We start from the raw sequence: 18,442 nt of genomic DNA, 5'->3' as shown, positions 1-18,442 counted from the left end.
CACATTTCAAAAATAGTACTACGCTCGCCCTAAAAACGAAGAGCATAATCAACTAGTGCTAGTCATGCAGTGCCACGGAATTACCAATCAGGAGCCATCATTGGGATCACAATACTATATGCACCAAAAATTTCCAACCCGCTCCGAGAGTACAAAGGAGAAACACTTTCGTGGTGGTGACTGTTACGGACATACGCCTCAGCAACTCACACTGCCTGCAGTAAATTGAAAGCACCTAGTTTTACAGAAGAGCCACCCCTTCCTAACAAAAAATGTGTTTACTTGTCCGCCGTAATTCCGTTATTATTAGAGGAACCAGCGACATTTTAGCCTGTATGAAACGTGTGATCAGACTGTCGCGCATGCGCATTAGCTGTAGGACGCGTGATTTCGCTCAAACGACCACGCTCGCTCTCAGTCGGTTCGACCAATTGGCATTGACATCGCGAAGCAAGATTGTGGCTGCTTCCAGAAAGTGAGTTCTAGTGAATTGTGTTATAGTGAAGTGCTGAGTTACAAGGGTCCAGGAAGAAATGTCCCCGGAAAAAATGTCCCCAGAAGAAATGTTCCCTGGAAGAAATGTTTCCTGGAAAAATTGTCCCCTGAGGAAAATTCACTTTTGGTACGCGTGGACTGGTTGACTTCGGACGTTGACTTTTTACTATATAGGACGGTGTGAATGTTTGGATTTTTGAGCAGCGAAGCGAGTAATCGTATATCCTATTCCATTTCCTAATCAAATAAGGAATTCAATGTTTGAATTCCAAATGGAATTGATGCTTCTACTAAACTGAATATATTTGAAGAGACCCGGCACATGGAGAACAAAAAAAAAAAGTAAGCGCTATACTTACGCATACATATACGTACCGTACATGTTTGTATTCCAATATAGGTTGTATATGTATCCAATTACGGTTATTCAACGAGTCACTTAATTTATTCGTATTCCATTCCATTTTAAAATGACTATTCACACATAGCATTTCTTTGCCTAGGTAGTCGCTCTGCGTCAATTTTGATGAATTTACTTCACTGTGTCTTGCAACAATGCGGCCTGTACAGTCATGGGGCTCCCGAGATGTGATACCACTAGACATATTGAAATATATTTTTGTCTGTCAATTTTGTTGCTTTCCCCCCGCATTTTATTTTCCTGTTTACACATCACCGTGCACGTCGATCTGCACACTTCTAAAAAGAACTTGACATGCTCCTGGTCAATCCGAATGACGTCTTCTCTCCTGATTTGTTGAAACTGGACGGCGTACTACTTTCTGTGACACTTCACATGTGTGCTAATTAGCAGAGAAAATGTTTTTCCGTGTTAGCGCTGCGAAGCAACTATTGCTGTACGCGGTGTACAGGCGTGGACAGAGGACAGCAGGAGGGAGGGTGACAGGGGGTTAGTATGCGTCCTGGGCCGACTTCAGGGCTAAGTGAGCCGACATTTATCAGGAAAGTCCGATGGAAAACCCAGGGAAAACCTCGGAGAGCACACCTGGTGACAGGATTCGAACCCGTGTCACGTTGTGTCAACGAACGTGAAATTGATTGCGGTGTATTCCCTACGACAAATCGTTAAGTGAAAGTAGGTCGAGCTTTCAAAGTAAAAACCCTTAGTAAGTGGTTAGGAATTTTAGTATTTATTTTGAGCCGGAGGACTTCAAGACCTGCAATATCGCAACCGGGGATTTCGCAAAAATTCCACGCGTACCAAGAGTGGATGTTTCTCGAAGGGACATTTTTTCCGGGGGACATTTCTTCCGGGACATTTCTTCCGGGGACATTTTTTCCGGTTCCCGAGGTACAATGGGATTGCCATGTACGTTGACTGTTTCGAACGATGTGTGTAATCTGCGGGAAGTTGTTGGATGTAACGACGTATTGAATTGGACATTTCACACGCTTCAACGTCCATGCAGTCTTGCCATGCTTGGGCATTTGTGCAACACGGGTACGTACCATTTTCTGCATTTTCAGTCAATATTGAGTGTACACGAGCAATATGGGGCCCATATTGCGAGGATTTTCCCAATATTGGCAAAACGGGTTCCATATTGGACCCGCATCGCCAATCACCAGCCAATATGAGCACAATATTGTATGCTGCTTGGGTAGCACCCGTCCAAGGTTGAATACTTACTCCCGTTTTACGTTACCCTATATCTGTCTCTCGCTAGCCTACGAGGTAATAGCGGGTCCTACAGTAGATTCGCCACAGCAATGTACGACTTTAAGATGGAGGTAAGACCACCATCTCCTCCTCCCGCCTTGTATGATTATCTGGCCGTTTTACAACGTTTCGTGGATACTGCGTATCTGGAATGCGACCCGTTTATTAACCTACCTGATATATCTTCGAAGACTACCTTATCGCCACCGATATAGTGAACACCATAGTAGACAAAAATATCGCAAGGAGCAACAACTTCGGGCTTTTTGGCACTAACGACGCAGATCAGCACAGGCACTGTAAATAATAATAATAGTAATAGTAAATGCTCTCGCCAGTCGAGGTGTACCGGTTACCTACCATCTTGAGAAATGCGCTTCGGTTTCGCTGCAATGGTAATGCGTTAACCTACTACCCTCCAGGAAACTTACGCCAACTTACCTGTTGCTTCGTTTTCGTCTATCCTCTCTAGGAGGAAAAGAAGAAAAAAAAACGGCGTGAGGTTTTCTTACACATTGTCGGGAGAGGGCGGACACAACACGTACAGTGTACGCAAGGCCAGTACCGCACCATATAGTCAGGCGAAACATCCCAAATCCTCGCATATCCCGCGTGTAGTTCACTGACGGTATGTATTGTGCATACTGAGGCGTTTAGACGATACACTTTAATAGCACACCCTGTATCTGTTGCTTCCTATCCCCATCGTCGCCGAACCAAAATAGATGCAGTAGAATGGTTGTGGTTGTTATGTGCTTTTCGATATCAGCATCTGACGTCACACACCCCTGACATCTGCTGACCGCATCTCGGCTCGACACCCCCCACACCACACCCGGTGTCATTGGCATGGTTCCACTTTGTGTGTGTGTGTGTGTGTGTGTGTGTGTGTGTGTTATGTGTTTACACACACACACACACATATATATATATATAGATAGATAGATAGATAGGGGAGAAAAGACACCAGAGACTGAAGTAGGGAGTAGGGGAAGTTATTTATTAAGCTGGCATTTAAACTAAGGGTCTGGGGAAGTCTACGTTTCGGCGGAAGCTCCGCCTTCTTCGGGACTGAGACGAAAATCTATGTACAAGGTCTTTTAAAAGGTTACAAAAGTGTCGTCACAGTTGGTACAATTCCACTGCGAGGAATTGTACCAACTGTGACGACACTTTTGTAACCTTTTAAAAGACCTTGTACATAGATTTTCGTCTCAGTCCCGAAGAAGGCGGAGCTTCCGCCGAAACGTAGACTTCCCCAGACCCTTAGTTTAAATGCCAGCTTAATAAATAACTTCCCCTACTCCCTACTTCAGTCTCTGGTGTCTTTTCTCCCCTATCTATATTCAACATCCTGGTCGTTCGAACCTAAATTTTGTAGCGTATATATATATATATGTCTATATGTCTATATATATATAAAAGTAAAATAATAAGACGTGGACTACAGATTACAGGAAAGGTAACAAAAACTAATTTATTTAATGGGTAATTTAAAACGATTATAAAAGAACGGTCGACGTTTCGACAGTGGCACTGTCTTTGTCAGGACGTCCTGACACTGTCGAAACGTCGACCGTTCTTTTATAATCTATGTTTTAAATTACCCATTAAATAAATTAGTTTTTGTTACCTTTCCTGTAATCTGTAGTCCCCGTCTTATTATTTTACTTTTATTCAACTTCGCAGCCGATGATGCCAGCAATTGGTGGCAGGGCACAAGTTGCTTACACACGCAGTCTTCCGCGAGGGACGTTAAATACGGGGTGCCGTGCGGTGAGCTTTCATCGCACATTATAGAACCCTCAGGTGGGCAAAAGCAATCCACAGACCGACCGCTCTGGCGTCGCTCATGATCTCAGTTGTCTCGCGACGTAAACCCTCAATTGTTATTATTCCTGTTCATATTACGAGGTGAATCCCCAGGGAAATAAGCACATGAGCAAAGTTGATGTTTGTGCGTGCTGGTACGACAAGAAGAGAAGAGATTAGGTACAAGAGAATCCCGCCACTTATTTCCTTGGTCACGAAAGCAATAAACACGCGCAATAAGTTACCCGAGCTGACTTACAGGAGGGATTACGAAGTTTTGGTCATTAACATATCACGAAAGTGCACTCTTAAAAATGAACTTCACCACATAGCACGCTCCTAGCCAACCATCACCCTGTATGACAACGTTCTCGCCCTAGATTTGTTGAAAACGGGAGGAGGAGCCTATTTTGTGCCGTGCATAATGGCACAAAATAGGCTCCACCTCCCGTTTTCAACAAATCAGGGGCAAGAACGTTGTCATTCGGGATGATGGTTGGCTAGGAGCATGCTATGTGGGGAAGTTCGTTTCCTTTTTTTGGCTATAGTCGTGACGATGCCCACTTGAGTGCGGCCAACAACGGCAAGCTACCTCGACACCCCCCCCCCCCCCCTCGTTTCTAAGAGTGTAGTTGCTGTTGCTAATTACTGTATTTTGTACTCTACTCAAATTATCTTCAGTTTTGAGTATTTGTATACTCTTATTTTAAATATTTTTGCGCAGTATTTTGTACATGTCTGGTTGAGAGCGTGGCTGGAATGAGCCCGAGAAACATAAAACTGTGCGAAAGCGGAAGGCTTCCAAGGACGCGGCACCATTTCTCAATTTGGGATGTTTCCCTTATGCAACAACTGTTTTTCTTTTCTTGTGATGCCACGAATGTTCGTTTCGAAAGCTGTCAACTGTTACGGTAGTACATCCTTTACATCCTAGAACTAGTTTTGCGCACTCGATGCGCTTCCACGGCGAGAATAGTGTAGGAACGTGGAATAACAGTGATGTTTTCCCACTATCGTAGTTGAAAATTCAGCGCGAAGTACGCACCTAGTTCTTCGTGAATTTTATGGATCCGTGGAAATTTGTAGCCTTTCACGCAGAGACCATATGGATCGTCAGCCTCTACTTCATAGGCGGCCACGCATCTCGAATGGTGCAGGTCTGTCACCTGAAAGCAAACTCATGAAACCGCTACCAGTAGCGAGATGGACAAGTGCAAAGACCTTGAACGCTACGTCGTCCAGCGACTCGTAGGTGAGCATAGCTGCATCCCCCTCCATCCTCGTTCCCTTCACGGAATTATCGGTGATTGGCGTGGTCCATTCGCTGCTTGTGCATGTCTGAAAGTTCGACACAAAGTGCTTCATATGAGGATATACAGTCTTTATGAGAACTAAATGCATGGCCACGACAATTGGTCTGTTTCAGGGCTAAACGCATTAGACTAAAATGAATGTTATAGAGTGGGTACTGTGTCACGCTTTACCCTCACAGTCTCATGTATATGTTCCATGTGCATGAATGGCTGAATTATACAGTGATACATCGAGTAATATACCACAGTGTCACGTGCATATTGGGCACAAGTTATTAGGGAATAGTCGAAATTGCCTTGTTCCAACAAATAACCGCAGAACACACATTCAGGCATTGTTGCATCTAGCGAACCATTTGCGGAAGTTTAAGGGCTATTTGCCCGGCTGATGAGTAAATTTCAAGGTCAAGGCACTAAAATTCGAAGTAATTGCATCTAGGGGAGTACAAGCTGTAATCGCTCCCTTCTTGTTCTCCAGTCTAAGCGTACCAGTTACCCACCATCTTGAGAAACCAGTTTCGGTTTCACTGCAATGATAATACGTAAACTTACAGTGAACTTAAGCGTGAGTTTTAGTACATCGTACGCTGTCGCCTTTGCGTAACCACTGCCACGCATATCACGTGCGATACTGCCCGATTACGTCACCGCATAGTACGCCAATGATTGGCCCATGTTCCTACCTGCGAGTCGTGCGCGGGAGCAACACCACCTACAGTCACTATATAAGTGACTAACACCACCTAGATAGAAAGCCTGCTCACTCGTCGACGTGACGTAACAACTAAGAGCCAGCCAATCAGGATTGTGTTTTCAATGGCCGTAGCCAATCACGAAAGTGCTTTCAGCAGCAGCATGGAGACCAATCACTATACTCTTAGAAATGAACTTCACCGCATAGCACGCTCCTAGCCAACGATAATCTCGAATGATATCGTTATCTTCCCTGATTTGTTGAAAACTGTAGGCGTACGCCTTATTTGTGACAATTATGAACCACATACGTGTCACAAAAAAGGCGTACGCCTCCCGTTTTCCACAAATCAGGGAAGATAACGATATCATTCGAGATGATGGTTGGCTAGGAGCATGCTATGCGGTGGAGTTCATTTTTTAAGAGCACTCGCAGACGAAGGTGGCTCAACGTCCCCGCGTACACTCTTAGAAATGAACTTCACCGCATAGCACGCTCCTAGCCAACCATAATCTCGAATGATATCGTTATCTGACGTGATTTGTTGAAAACGGGAGGCGTACGCCTTTTCTGTGACAATTATGAACGCATAAGTGTCACAAAAAAGGCGTACGCCTCCCGTTTTCAGCAAATCAGACCAGATAGCGATATAGAGATTATGGTTGGCTAGGAGCGTGCTATGCGGTGAAGTTCATTTTTAAGAGTGTACTAAAATAAAGCGCAAAACAGTCCCATACCTTTCGTGTTGCGTGCTGCACATTTTGTCCAGAGATTTAAGTCTGCAGGTTCAAGGTTAGGTACAAACATTTGCGAGTTTTTGAATTTGCGGAACGGGGAATCGCGGCAGTAGCAGACGGATTCTGACTTTATATGTCCACGTAGTGAAGGAGGGAGAGGAGGCATTAGGCAGGCCTCCTGTATCTGGGTGACGTTGGCAGGAGGCACCAATGAGCTATTGTAGTCACCAAGCAGCGAGAAGAAACACGAGAGGAAGGTGAACAGCGCATGTTTAAGAAATGGTGCACTTCGATCCCAGAACAAAAAAAAAAATATATATATATATATCGTGTGGTAGTTTCTCGACAGAAACGGAAAACGCGTGTGCTCGTGAAGTTTCATGGTCGCCTTAGTAATAAGGACTAGCACGTCCGGAGATCCGCGTTTATTGACCTGTCTTCTTGCCCCGCATATCGAGGGCATCAAGCACTGTGGTCACTTACCTCGCTGTAGTTGACGAAGCGAAAGCTGGTACAATCTCCGTTGACGTGTGGACGACCACTTGTATTGTACATGCGCACTGCCATCGACATCGAAAAGCAGACAGGAGTGTCGACAATTCCTCCCATTTCCCTGATGTAGAAACCCGCTGTACGGACAGGGGGGCTATTTGCGCGTGGTACTTTCTCTCCTGAAAGTGTACTTGCGTAGTACACTTTGCACTTCTTTGGGTGGTATATGCCAACGTGTGTCTCTAGTATAAACACGTCCACCGACCTGAAACGAAAGGAACACATTATGCGGCACATAAGGCGCAGTCTCACTATTTAAACTGTGTACCAACATCCCACGTTGCAACATATTGGCTCGCCGAAGCGAAATTTCTCGATGTCTGCGGGAATCACGGAGTCCGGTCACCCGGACCGGAAAGGAGCAATGTCCTCAGTTACACTTAACTTTCGGCATTGTTTATGGAAATTCGAGCGATTATGGAAATCATGGAATTATGGAATTCGAATTTAAGGAAATTCTTGTATGGAAATTATGGAATTATGTAATTTGAACTTATGGAAATTCGAATGTTTATGAAAATTATGGAATTATGAAATTTGTATTTATGGAAATTTAGTCTTTAGGGGCACGTACTCCGCATTGAACTTCGTATTGACGGGATTTTTCTCAGCAGTGACATTTGGACTAAAAAATAAATGCACGAATTCGGGACGTGATACTGTACTTGCTGGGGAAGAGCAACGAGTTAGCATAAAAATCGTGTAATTTATTTGTAATTCGGAGTATGCCATAATAGAAAAAAGCATATAACTTGTACAGACACAGCCGGGGGCGGCCGAAGGGGGCTACACGGCTTACTGTAAACCGTCTGAATTTGTGAAGAGGGCGCGAAATTCTCAAGGTGGTGAGGCGCCAAAGGAGTCTCTGGTGCCGCATGCGAGTTAAAATATCATAAACCCTTTCCGTGAATTGATCAAATCAAGGCTTTGTCGATTGATGCTGCAGATTTCACGACGACATAACCTGAAAGTGTTCACACATGGTATGTCGTTGTTGTTCTGAAGCATGAGTATGCAAATAATGCAGTAAACATTCAACCCATACAAGAGGGCAACAATAAAGCAGTGGCCACTACAGATACAGTATGTTAAATACATTTTCAGTATTTACTGCTCAGTGCTCAAAGTACTTTCCTCCCTCGTCAAGCCGTCCGGACTTTCAGCTCCTGGAACTTCCCCCTCTTTCTTTTTGCTTGTTTTTTTCTTTTGTGAAATTCTCACATCTGATTTATTGCCTGTGCACTAGTTCGACCCCAGAAAACGGTCAGAAAACGGTTCCCATGTATATTGCTATATTGCCAACTGAATCCGCAGGAGATAAGGCATTTATTTCCTTGGTCACCAAAGCAATTAAGACAAGGGAGGGAGGGAGGAGGGAAGTTGTGGGTCAGAACATAACACGAAAGTTCACCAAGCATTACCAGACACCTAGACCTTGTGGATAAAATACATGCTTAAGTATGGCGGATGAAGCTTGTTCCTTTCACTCACTGCTAATACTAAAGTACTTTAAAGGGTATCCTAAATACTCTTTAGAAAAATACTTTTACGCGGAGTATTTAGTATATTTTAAATGTATTTCCGCAGTATTTTGTGCATGTCCGTAAAGCAGACTGCCTCGCATTTTTTGGGACCCGGGCATGAATTTTTATGGTGGCTGTGGGGGGATGGAAAGGGGAGCCGGGTGGAATCTGGGAAGAAGCTTAAGGCAGTTTGAAAATGCGGTGCTGATGTCCACTATTAAGCCCCCCAAAACATTGCAGGGATAACAATTTCTTGGTCGCAGTTGTCTGTGCGTAAATACACGTGACACACCAGCATACCTTGGACAAGCACGTAAATACTACGAGGATTCTTTCTTGAAATCATCGTGCATGACTGAACATATATTCATTGGGCTGTGCAGGACTGAACATTGGGCTGGCATGGAGCATGAGAAGATTCTCATCACTGACAAAATTTGGGTTTCCCTTATCTCTCCCTTTAGATCTCTCCCCGACAAGGCTACAAATATTTTTACCGTGGATACTATTTGTAACTGAAAATGAAATCGCCAAATTTGCGAACTGCATGACCTGTAACCCTGCAGAAAGAAGCAGACGAACAGATCATGACAAGCATTCAAGATTGCTGTGGTTAACGACATCCTCTCAAGCACCACTTCACCACATCACATCCTGTTATGCGGTGACGTTTGAAGAGTAATTGCAGCTGCTAGTGCCCTAGACTGAAATTACTCCCCATTTTGATCCCCTAACCCCGATATTTACTCCGCAGGACTGCAAATTGTCACTGAAACTTCACAAATGGTCTTCCGAACGCAACAGTATGTAAATATATGCTCTTGGTCAATGCCCCCACCATGTAAGAAACAGTTAGCGCTTCTTTCTTAGCAAATTGTGCCCTATGTGCCCTAAGATTTTATTATCACTCCGAATATCACACGAACTATGCACCTGGGACTTTTAGAAGAGAGCGTGAAATACAGTCTCCACTATGTTTACTACCGTGCATTTACTCCCGAAAGGGACTTTTTCGTGGCAATGCACATAAGAGGAGTAAAATCACTCCTCTGAGACTCTGCAAACTAAGGACATACTGGGCCTCGGGGTCCAGTAAGGCTTACAAAATTCACCTGGCTATCAGCAGCAGGCGTTGGAATGTCTCGTTCTGCGGTGCGTCCTCCAGGTCATCAATAGTCATGCCAAGCACGAACTCGTGACCGCTATGGCGCAACATGCACCCTAAATCGTGGATCCGTTGTCCCAGGGTGTCCAGTTGACTCGAGTTTGCTCTTAAGTAGACAGTCCCGAATCCATCCACCTGACGCTCGGACATCCAAACATCCAGCTTCATGAGGAAATCGTTCATCTTCGCTGTGTCTTTGGTATCGCTTAGAAGGTCTAAAAAGTCGTCCGGATAAATGGCTGCTATTATTTTGACTCCGGATCGCTTCAACTTCGTGATACAATCGAGCGCCTCTTCCGTGTGGAGATGCGATCCGTTAGTCTGGTACTCAGTGAATGCATGAACGTGATAGTCGCAGTAGTATTGCGGGTAGTCTTCCGCACTTACGCTACCATAGGGAAAGACACAGACCACCTTCCTGCCCTCTGAAAGACAATGTAGATACGGTATGTTGATTCTATAGTGCAATATGGGGCGCAGTTGCTTGCGTCGCCTGACTTGTCATTACTCTATAGCTATGATAAGCGCCAATTCGTCTCCGCTAAAGCTGTACCATCGGAGAACGGAAAAAGAACGCTTAAACATGGCAAATTAAGGACAAGCCTAGAGTAACACCATCGATGGTATTCAAGCCGACGGCCTCGGGGGGGGGGGGGGGGGGGGAGGTGCGGTCAGAATGCTCTGAAGTGGCGGCAAGGTGCACTCAGGGGAGGGAGAAGAGGGGTGTGTGGATTAGGGAGCGGAGCGATGATGGTGGCAATTAGGGTAGTCCAAGAGTGCTAGCCACCACATGCGAGCATCCCTCAGTATTCTTCATTGGAATGGTCCTTCTCTTGTAGGGTAGTTCTGTAGCGAAGGTTTGTATTTTGATATCTGTTTGAGGTCTCACGTGTAGATCCTCCAGGCTAAAATCATTGACAAGACTATACGGAAAACTATGAACACTGGACAGGGACTGTTATGCAATCTTTCTACGGCGCTTCTTCCAACGATGCAGCCCCGTTGCTTTACTTCGCATAAGCTATGTTATGCATACATATGACCTTCGACGCCGCTACCCTGCCGAATTTGGGTTACAATGTCCGGCCGCCGCCTTTTCCTAGACGAAATATAATGTCGACTGTATACTCAACGTTTCATGGTTCCGATCTGACGAGCTACTCTGGGCCCTGAAATCAAACAGACAGTCACAACACAAAAAGTTCAAGCGACAACAACGCAATACCAACTTTGGCCAAGCGGACGCGAGCCAGCCTTGCCGTCCTCCTTCTGCGCAGTAGGAGGAGTTTTCTCATTGTAACCTGTGAAGACAGGTAACGTCAGTGAACGTCTAGCGCGGGGAACTGATGACAATCGGTGATTACTCTTACGTGCAGCAGCGGCTATTGCGTTCACACGACTGTACGCTTCTTCGCGACATTTACTGCTCCCATCAAAGTCCACGTTTACGGCAGCCACACAGAACTTTGGATAGGCCGCCATTGCTTTGCTGACCTGCAAAAACGGCTTTGTGACTGTTTCGTTACACTCGTAATGTCCAGTCTAGACAAGGAAACCTTTAGCTGGAGGAGCGTCTCCGTCTCATGCGACAACCAGATGTCACCCCGGTGTCGGCTGGCAGCCATTGCGTACAGTTCCTCGTCCGACTTCTGCCACGCCTCCGTACCGCACAGCTGGAAACCACAACAGAAGGTGTTACGACTGGCATGGGTTCACAAGCATTCTGTTTCTATTGCGATTCGCGTATACGTATAGTGCAGCTCCAGAAGCACATGTTCCTCGGCAAAACTCACTCATGAGCACACTCCCGCATGCTCAGTCATGCTCAATGAGCTGAACATGGGTGACCTGAAATAATGCTCGAGTGAGCTTGAGCTTAACATGGATGACTCGCAATCGTCCAAAGCGCCAAATCAGCGCGTGTGAGCAAATGAGCATGAATAAGCGTGACCCAGGATTGGACCCGACTCGTGAGCGAGCACAGTTTCGCGGCTGAGAGAGACAGCGGAGCTCAGAGAAAGGACGCTCTGCCAACAGTCAGCACCAGACGCTTATGGTTTCACACTGTCCTGTCTCAACAAATCGCTATGAACGTCAGCTCAGCTCTCCTCGCATCACCTCTACGCTCATGGCAAGAGCTGAGCTGAGGACCAGTGATCGAAAGTGCAACCTCTACCCTTAAATAGAGAGTGCATGTATGGCGTGTACGTTAGGGACTACGGTAAGGAACGCAAGCGGACATAGACCTGTTGTCCGTCAGTGTTTACAACCTTCCAACGCTGCCTACCATGACCCTGACATGACATGTGTTATACGCACGTCCTGAATCTCTTCCGCACTCTGACAGAGTTTCCCGGCGCCTGGACCTTGAGTCACATGGAATCTCACGGCCGCCAAGTTGAAGGAGATGCAAGTGTTAGGGAAAGACATGCGCTGCATCCACTGGAGTGCGTTCACCTGCAGATATGAAGACGTTGTTTTAACACTTATGATCTCCAATCCAGCGTGCGTACAATAGGAGTGGACAAAATACAGGTGTCATTAGACGAGTCAAGCATAGACACATGTGCCGTCCGGCAGAAGCTCCGGTCTTTCCTGAAGTGGGTCTGAAGGATGACTATGTCCGCGTACCTGGTTAGACGCGAACAACAATCAATGGTTACGCAGGATAGTTTCGCCATAGATCTCCTTACTTGCGAACGTATTTCATACGAGTAGCTATTACGTCAGCGTCCTGATAAAAATCCCTCACTTCTACGCCGACGACTACCGTGCCTTTCGGTAAAAGGGTACGGAATCCCTGCGTGAGAGAAACACATGTCATTCGGTTTTACTGCAACGGTCCGTCACTGCACATACAGCCACAGCACGACCAAAAGCTTTCAGAAAGTCGGAATGGATGCGGTTATTGATTATGGCCACGCCGTTAAACTCCCTAGCAGCAAGTGCCAACCGGGTCTTGTTCTGTGTCATAAATTGCTCCACAGCAAGCATGTATTGAACTGTTGAATTCAGCTGCCGCTTCAGTTGTCCAGTGAAGTCTCCCGCTGAAAATCAAATATGGTATACTCCCTGCATGCTTTGTTACGTACGCACAACCATCTATGCTACCATATGGCTTTGGCTTCAGGACGACGTGCGTGCATTGACTTGGGGGTAGCTTTTGTCCATCCCACTCACGACTCATGAAGCATAGAAACGGACGATTTGCTCCTGCGTGGTACGAAAAGGCACAATTATCAAATGTCATCATCAAAGTAGGTTCACACCTGTAATGAAAGTCATAAGCTTCGTTTCTTTGCTGCATCAGCGGACGGCGCTCGATACATACCAGAAGAGCATATCTATACAGAACTACGCAATGCGAAAACACCTCAAAGACACGATGGGCATCGAGAGAAATCTGAGAGCGCGACCTTTCTGTACTGCCCTGGATGGCCAAGGAACGTTTTGTCCCCACCATAAAGTATTATGCTTACTGCATACTGATATGCGGCATGATCGAGCTCACCGATACGCCATGTGAGTTCCATGCTATGATGTGAAGACGAATGGTGTGTGGGGCGAAGGCCCGAAACGCTGCCCAATGCCTCAGTTTTTCTTCTGTTTCGCTTTAATTTCGCTTCTGTTTCGCTTCGAAACCGTCCGTGTACAAGTATACTATAATGACGGCCGTGAAGAGTTTTGCGCCAGTGTACAATGACAACAGCAAACCCAAAGACCCAGGATCTAGCGTGAACATTCTCCATGAACCTATCTGTAGTCGAAGTGAACGGCAGCTCCACGGCCGCAGTATGCAGTAGCGACAAAGACGTGAGCAACAGGGTGATTATGTGGTTATGGTACGGTTCGTACCAACGCTTTTCATGTGTGTCCCGTACAAGTTCTGATCCGTGGCACACATTATGTAATGCGCGAATCAAACGAGTCACTGCTGATGTTATGTGGCACGTTGCCAACTGGTACAGGTGCACATCGTGTGATACTTCTGAACACTGCACTAGGCTTCAACACAACACTCAATGCGTAAAGATATAGAAGTACACGCTGATCTTACCTTCACTTGTCGTACGCTGCAAGGTTGTAGGGGAGTCTGGAAAAGGTGTGGTTGCAAGAGAGTTTGAAGCACAGTGAGACGGTGACGCTTACCTGTACCTCGAGGTTGTGGGTCCTCGCTACGAAGGGGTAGAGAACCTGCAATAAAATTGAAGAGAATTAACCTACGCGCAAATTCCAACGATTTCAAAGGACGGGAGATCAATTGCCGTCAAGTACCCCCCACAGCGTGCTTGAAGCCTCACTTACCTACGAGCTCCGCAGAAAGGATGGAAGCACTTCCTACGACAGACGTTATCACATCATTGCCAAAGTACCATACCACCCTACCATTCGTAATGAGATATGCATTCTTGCCTGTTCTTACCTCGATCGATTTGAGGGAGTTGCTGGTGAGTCAAATGACCCTTGGTTTGAGTCTTGACGTATTCTGAAGAGCAAACAGGATTTACAACACAATGGGTTCGCGGCATGTAACTTACTCTCTGCGATAACGCTGAGTCGGGCAAATCTCCTTCCATGGGTGTCGCATGCTTGTGTGCCGTCTTCGAGGTCGATATCATATGCGGCTACGCAAGCACCCGGATAACGAGCAAATGCGCGGTCCATCTGAACGGGAGAGGGGGGGGGGGGGAAATGCCTCGTTATTCTGTACGTAGACTGCCGCAACAGAGTACCTTCTGTCCAAGGAGTTTGACGGATTCGAAAGATTGCCAAACAGAACCCTTTTGGCGAACCGCGGAATAGGACTGTGATGTCTCGTCGTCTCTCTTCCACCCGCTATTATCACATGTCTAGAGGAAATGAACGGATAGTATTGGTACAGGGTCCGCTTGCAAGGACGCTGACGGCCGCAAGGACGCCCTCTGCTTCGAGCACACGCTGCCGTCCTCAACGCTGCATGTTCGTAAAGTTCGGACAAAGACTGAGGACGACGCTAGGCAATTTCCTCAGCGTGCGTGCTGCGGGCAGAGGGACGTTACCTACAGCTTTCTATTTCGCGTGTTAAAACGCTTTTCTATCGACAGATGTCCGAAGTTGCTAAGTATCAGTGACCGGCCTCAGTCGGCAAGTTGATAGCGTGTTCTCCCTCTGATCCTAAGGTCACGGGTAGAAACCCGGTTGCGGACGCCAACATCTTGGCGGTACGGTAACAGTTTGCTTAGATACGGAATCTTGCCCGAGATAGGAATACTGTGCTCTTTGTGGAGAACGGCTGCTATGGCAGTATCAGTATCAGTGGCGATTTGTGCATGAGTAGTACGAGGCATCCGCGTTCTTTTACGGGTCAGCAATACACAGCGTTTTTGACCCACGAAAAGGTTCGTTCACCGACATTAGGTGCTGACACTCGTACCTAAGTAACATTAGTATCCCCGAATCAGCTTACAGAAACTGTCAGTGCGTCCCTCGAGTCTAAATAACGCTAAAAAGTCATGCAGGGTTATCCAGACAAGATGCTATGTTCTCCATGGCGCACCTCAGAGTAGCTTCTCGAAGAAACTTTTCGGCAATCACTTGTGGCGTTCACTCTGTCGAATTCCAGCAGAGCCATGTTGAAAGAAATGCAGGTATGCGGTAGTTTTAAGTCTTTCATCCAATCGAGAGCGGTTGTCTGTAAAAGGCAAGGGTAAGGTAAAGCCATAAGAGACCTTAAGAGATCCTACCAGTGGTAAGAGGTTGCCTTCCACGTACTCGTACACGGAAGGGTACGATATTTGGCAGTAGCCTCGGCCACTTCTATAATGGGTCTGGAATATCGTTATGTCTGCGAGCCTGTAAGAAGTAATGGCGCGTATCATTCACTTGCGACTCTTAGTGCTGCTTCACCCACTTAATTGTTCTAATTAATCGCTTTGTCATGGTCTTCGTTGGAAGGGATCCATCCAGCACCTCTAGTCCTAGCATAATGACCAGGTCTTGTGAAAATGACTTTCGCAGAATCTGTAAGCGGAAGGAAGCGTTTGAGCTATATACTTCTTTCGGGTACCACCAGTTACCGACAAGGTTGCCAGATTTTGATACTTCGCACAAAACCGACAATCGGGACTTAGCAACTTTGCGGATGATTCGCAGCGCTATGCTTCCGAAGTACAGTACCGCGCTTCTTTGCACTGAGTTCCTTCCGTACCAGGGACGTAGCCAGAAATTTTTTTCGGGGGGAGAGGAGGGTGCGGAAGTGGCACAAAAACTTCGCTCCAGCACTTATTAGGTAAAGTGGTGATCGCTAGCCGATGGTGATTACATTTATTTAGCGCTTCACCCAATCAACCTAACCTACCGTGAAGACATGGCCCCATACCCACAAGGTAGCCTACATTTCGGTCTAGGCTTACCCCCTCGCTAGACACTGGTCTGCACACCATTGCTAACTACAACGGAGCTTGACTACTTTTGGTTACTTTCTCAGGGCGTGTTGCCGACTTCTGAGGATTATGGCCTGGCAACTCCGTGCCATGCACCACGGCACATCCCTCTGTCGGCAACATTTCCGACGGGTGGTTGCTAGACGGTGGTAGTGCGACAGGGACAAGGGTGTGTTCAAAAGGTCACGCGCCTATAGATATCACAAACGTTTCCAGCTTGCTAACGTGCACAGCCGCCGTGCACTACGCACAACCTAACAGTTCCATGCTGGCATACCGAAAGCGCAGGAGCAAAAGCAGCGATAGTCTTCGACGTGCGATTAAAGTCGAGGATGGCTACTCCGTCGATGTGCATTCGTCGGGCCGATATGGCCATATTGGTAGCCATCTTCTCAACGACGGCCGGTGGGTCGTTGAGGAGCCTGTCGAGGAAGGCCTCTCCACTCAGCCCTGCCAGGTGCTTCATATTCGGCCGTTTAGTTATAAGACCTAGGGAAGATTCTGACAAACGATGCACACTTTAGGATGTATAGCCCTGTCCCGTTAAGCCTGGCGAATGAACGGGCGAACGATTTTCGAGCCAATTTGGTCGGCCGAAAGCCGGACTAGTGGAATGCTTTACGTCGAGGTCGAAATGTGTTTTGATTAGATCTTACAATTGACCGTATCCTTAAACGATCTTCGACTCGTTCCTTCACTCCAGCTACACGACGGGACAAGTTTTGGCGTTTCATAAACAGACTTCGACACGAAATGCCTCCGGAGCGAAGGAAGTCTTCTATGCTTACTTAGCGGTAATACTGGTGCTACCTTGCGCGTTCCTCGAGCAGGATATGGGGGTATGGTGACCGACAAGTCGTCCGCGTAGCGCGTAGACTTACTGGTCGAGAAACACCCTTGCGACGACACAGAACACCGTGGTCATTTTCTGCGCTATAACGCTGTTTGAAATTGAACATTCGATAGTTTCTTATCAAAGACGCCTGGAGGCGAGAGTGTCACTGAAGTGAAGAGCAATTGCTCAAGAAGCTCTTCGCTTCGAATTGGGGGGGGGGGGGAGCAGGACCGGCTCGCCGTTGTTGGCTACACACAAGTGCAGGAACCGTCTGGGCACTTAAGTAAAGCCTGATAGCTCCTCAAGTTGAAGAGTGCTTTCACAGGAGTCCAAACAGGGAGTAGAGTTATCGTTTAAGGATAAGGACGACTAGCCGAGCGCGCAAGTAAGCCAAAACGTTGCGGCGTTGTGGTGTGCACAAACGTCAATGTTGCATTCGAGTCGCGTACAGTAGTCATCGTAACTGTGACCGCCATCAAGTTGAAAGGACTTGCGCAATCAATCTATGGAACGTACGTTCGGCGAAGAGAGTTCCAGTGAGAGCATCGTACGCTGCTTCTCTGTGCACGAGGTGTGTGCACTGAGCTTTGGGAATAGCTGGCTCCGTTAGCCGGCCTTCTCGAGATAGGACGCACACAAGGGGCTTGTCGCCCACTGTAAAGAAGCCAGTTGTTCTCGTTGCTCGTCTCATCCTGAAAGTTCTCACCTCCTGACGAATCCCCATGTATTGAGACTGGTTCTGCGAACCACAATGTCCCTTAGAACAGGCCAACGCATCAGCACGCAAAGCTTACCTTCGTAGTCCTGCAGCCTTTGTGATGCTGACCTACTCGCTCGATCTGTAATTGGCAGAATTGGGAATGAGAGCATTGATTTATTATGTTTACAGTGCATATTGCATGCATTGACGTGAGGCCGGAAACGCAACGTTCTGTTCTTGCCGTTTGTCGATTGGCATATGCGTTTGTGCATTGTAGTGCAGCACAGATATTGCCTCCTAAATCGCCTTCGCCACATAAATACACATCCAAAACAGGCCGTCATACCCAGTGCGGATCGAACGGAGGCAATTCTTTGGTCCTTGCAACGGCCACTCAGGTCATCGAAGTCATAGTTGAAGGCGGCGACACACGCTTTCGGGTATTCTGCTACGGCTCTCTCAACCTGCAAAGGGCCCCTGCTCAGGCCGAGGACTAAGTGCCTCAAAGACTAC

The 18,442-nt window shown here is 46.9% G+C and overlaps 1 protein-coding gene across 4 annotated transcripts in view; it reads right to left on the bottom strand.

Annotated features, from left to right (window-relative positions):
- The window catches only part of LOC135388194 (uncharacterized), a 98,397-nt gene that overhangs the window by 71,946 nt on the left and 8,009 nt on the right, over positions 1 to 18,442 (bottom strand). Inside the window, exons 23-52 of one of the 4 annotated variants that reach the window (XM_064617582.1) lie at positions 18,276 to 18,393; positions 18,024 to 18,068; positions 17,936 to 17,968; positions 17,746 to 17,883; positions 16,672 to 16,895; positions 15,863 to 15,972; positions 15,696 to 15,804; positions 15,509 to 15,643; positions 14,706 to 14,822; positions 14,511 to 14,637; positions 14,396 to 14,458; positions 14,278 to 14,310; positions 14,122 to 14,166; positions 14,030 to 14,065; positions 13,072 to 13,185; positions 12,832 to 13,019; positions 12,666 to 12,772; positions 12,486 to 12,603; positions 12,292 to 12,429; positions 11,529 to 11,645; positions 11,343 to 11,466; positions 11,202 to 11,273; positions 11,106 to 11,141; positions 9,920 to 10,397; positions 7,216 to 7,489; positions 5,210 to 5,326; positions 5,034 to 5,154; positions 2,618 to 2,644; positions 2,537 to 2,563; positions 2,351 to 2,473 (exon numbers count right to left, since the gene is read on the bottom strand). In XM_064617582.1, coding sequence (XP_064473652.1) covers positions 2,351 to 2,473; positions 2,537 to 2,563; positions 2,618 to 2,644; positions 5,034 to 5,154; positions 5,210 to 5,326; positions 7,216 to 7,489; positions 9,920 to 10,397; positions 11,106 to 11,141; positions 11,202 to 11,273; positions 11,343 to 11,466; positions 11,529 to 11,645; positions 12,292 to 12,429; positions 12,486 to 12,603; positions 12,666 to 12,772; positions 12,832 to 13,019; positions 13,072 to 13,185; positions 14,030 to 14,065; positions 14,122 to 14,166; positions 14,278 to 14,310; positions 14,396 to 14,458; positions 14,511 to 14,637; positions 14,706 to 14,822; positions 15,509 to 15,643; positions 15,696 to 15,804; positions 15,863 to 15,972; positions 16,672 to 16,895; positions 17,746 to 17,883; positions 17,936 to 17,968; positions 18,024 to 18,068; positions 18,276 to 18,393 — 3,514 coding nt within the window. Of the gene's footprint in view, positions 1 to 2,350; positions 2,474 to 2,536; positions 2,564 to 2,617; positions 2,645 to 5,033; positions 5,155 to 5,209; positions 5,327 to 7,215; positions 7,490 to 9,919; positions 10,398 to 11,105; positions 11,142 to 11,201; positions 11,274 to 11,342; positions 11,467 to 11,528; positions 11,646 to 12,291; positions 12,430 to 12,485; positions 12,604 to 12,665; positions 12,773 to 12,831; positions 13,020 to 13,071; positions 13,186 to 14,029; positions 14,066 to 14,121; positions 14,167 to 14,277; positions 14,311 to 14,395; positions 14,459 to 14,510; positions 14,638 to 14,705; positions 14,823 to 15,508; positions 15,644 to 15,695; positions 15,805 to 15,862; positions 15,973 to 16,671; positions 16,896 to 17,745; positions 17,884 to 17,935; positions 17,969 to 18,023; positions 18,069 to 18,275; positions 18,394 to 18,442 lie in introns of those variants that run through there. The other 3 variants (XM_064617584.1, XM_064617583.1, XM_064617585.1) reach the window with 3 other exon arrangements.

Source organism: Ornithodoros turicata, chromosome 3 (genome assembly GCF_037126465.1).
Source record: "Ornithodoros turicata isolate Travis chromosome 3, ASM3712646v1, whole genome shotgun sequence".
NCBI lineage: Eukaryota > Metazoa > Arthropoda > Arachnida > Ixodida > Argasidae > Ornithodoros > Ornithodoros turicata.
Note: the sequence above shows the minus strand (reverse complement) of the source record. Positions and strands in the feature narration are given on the sequence as shown.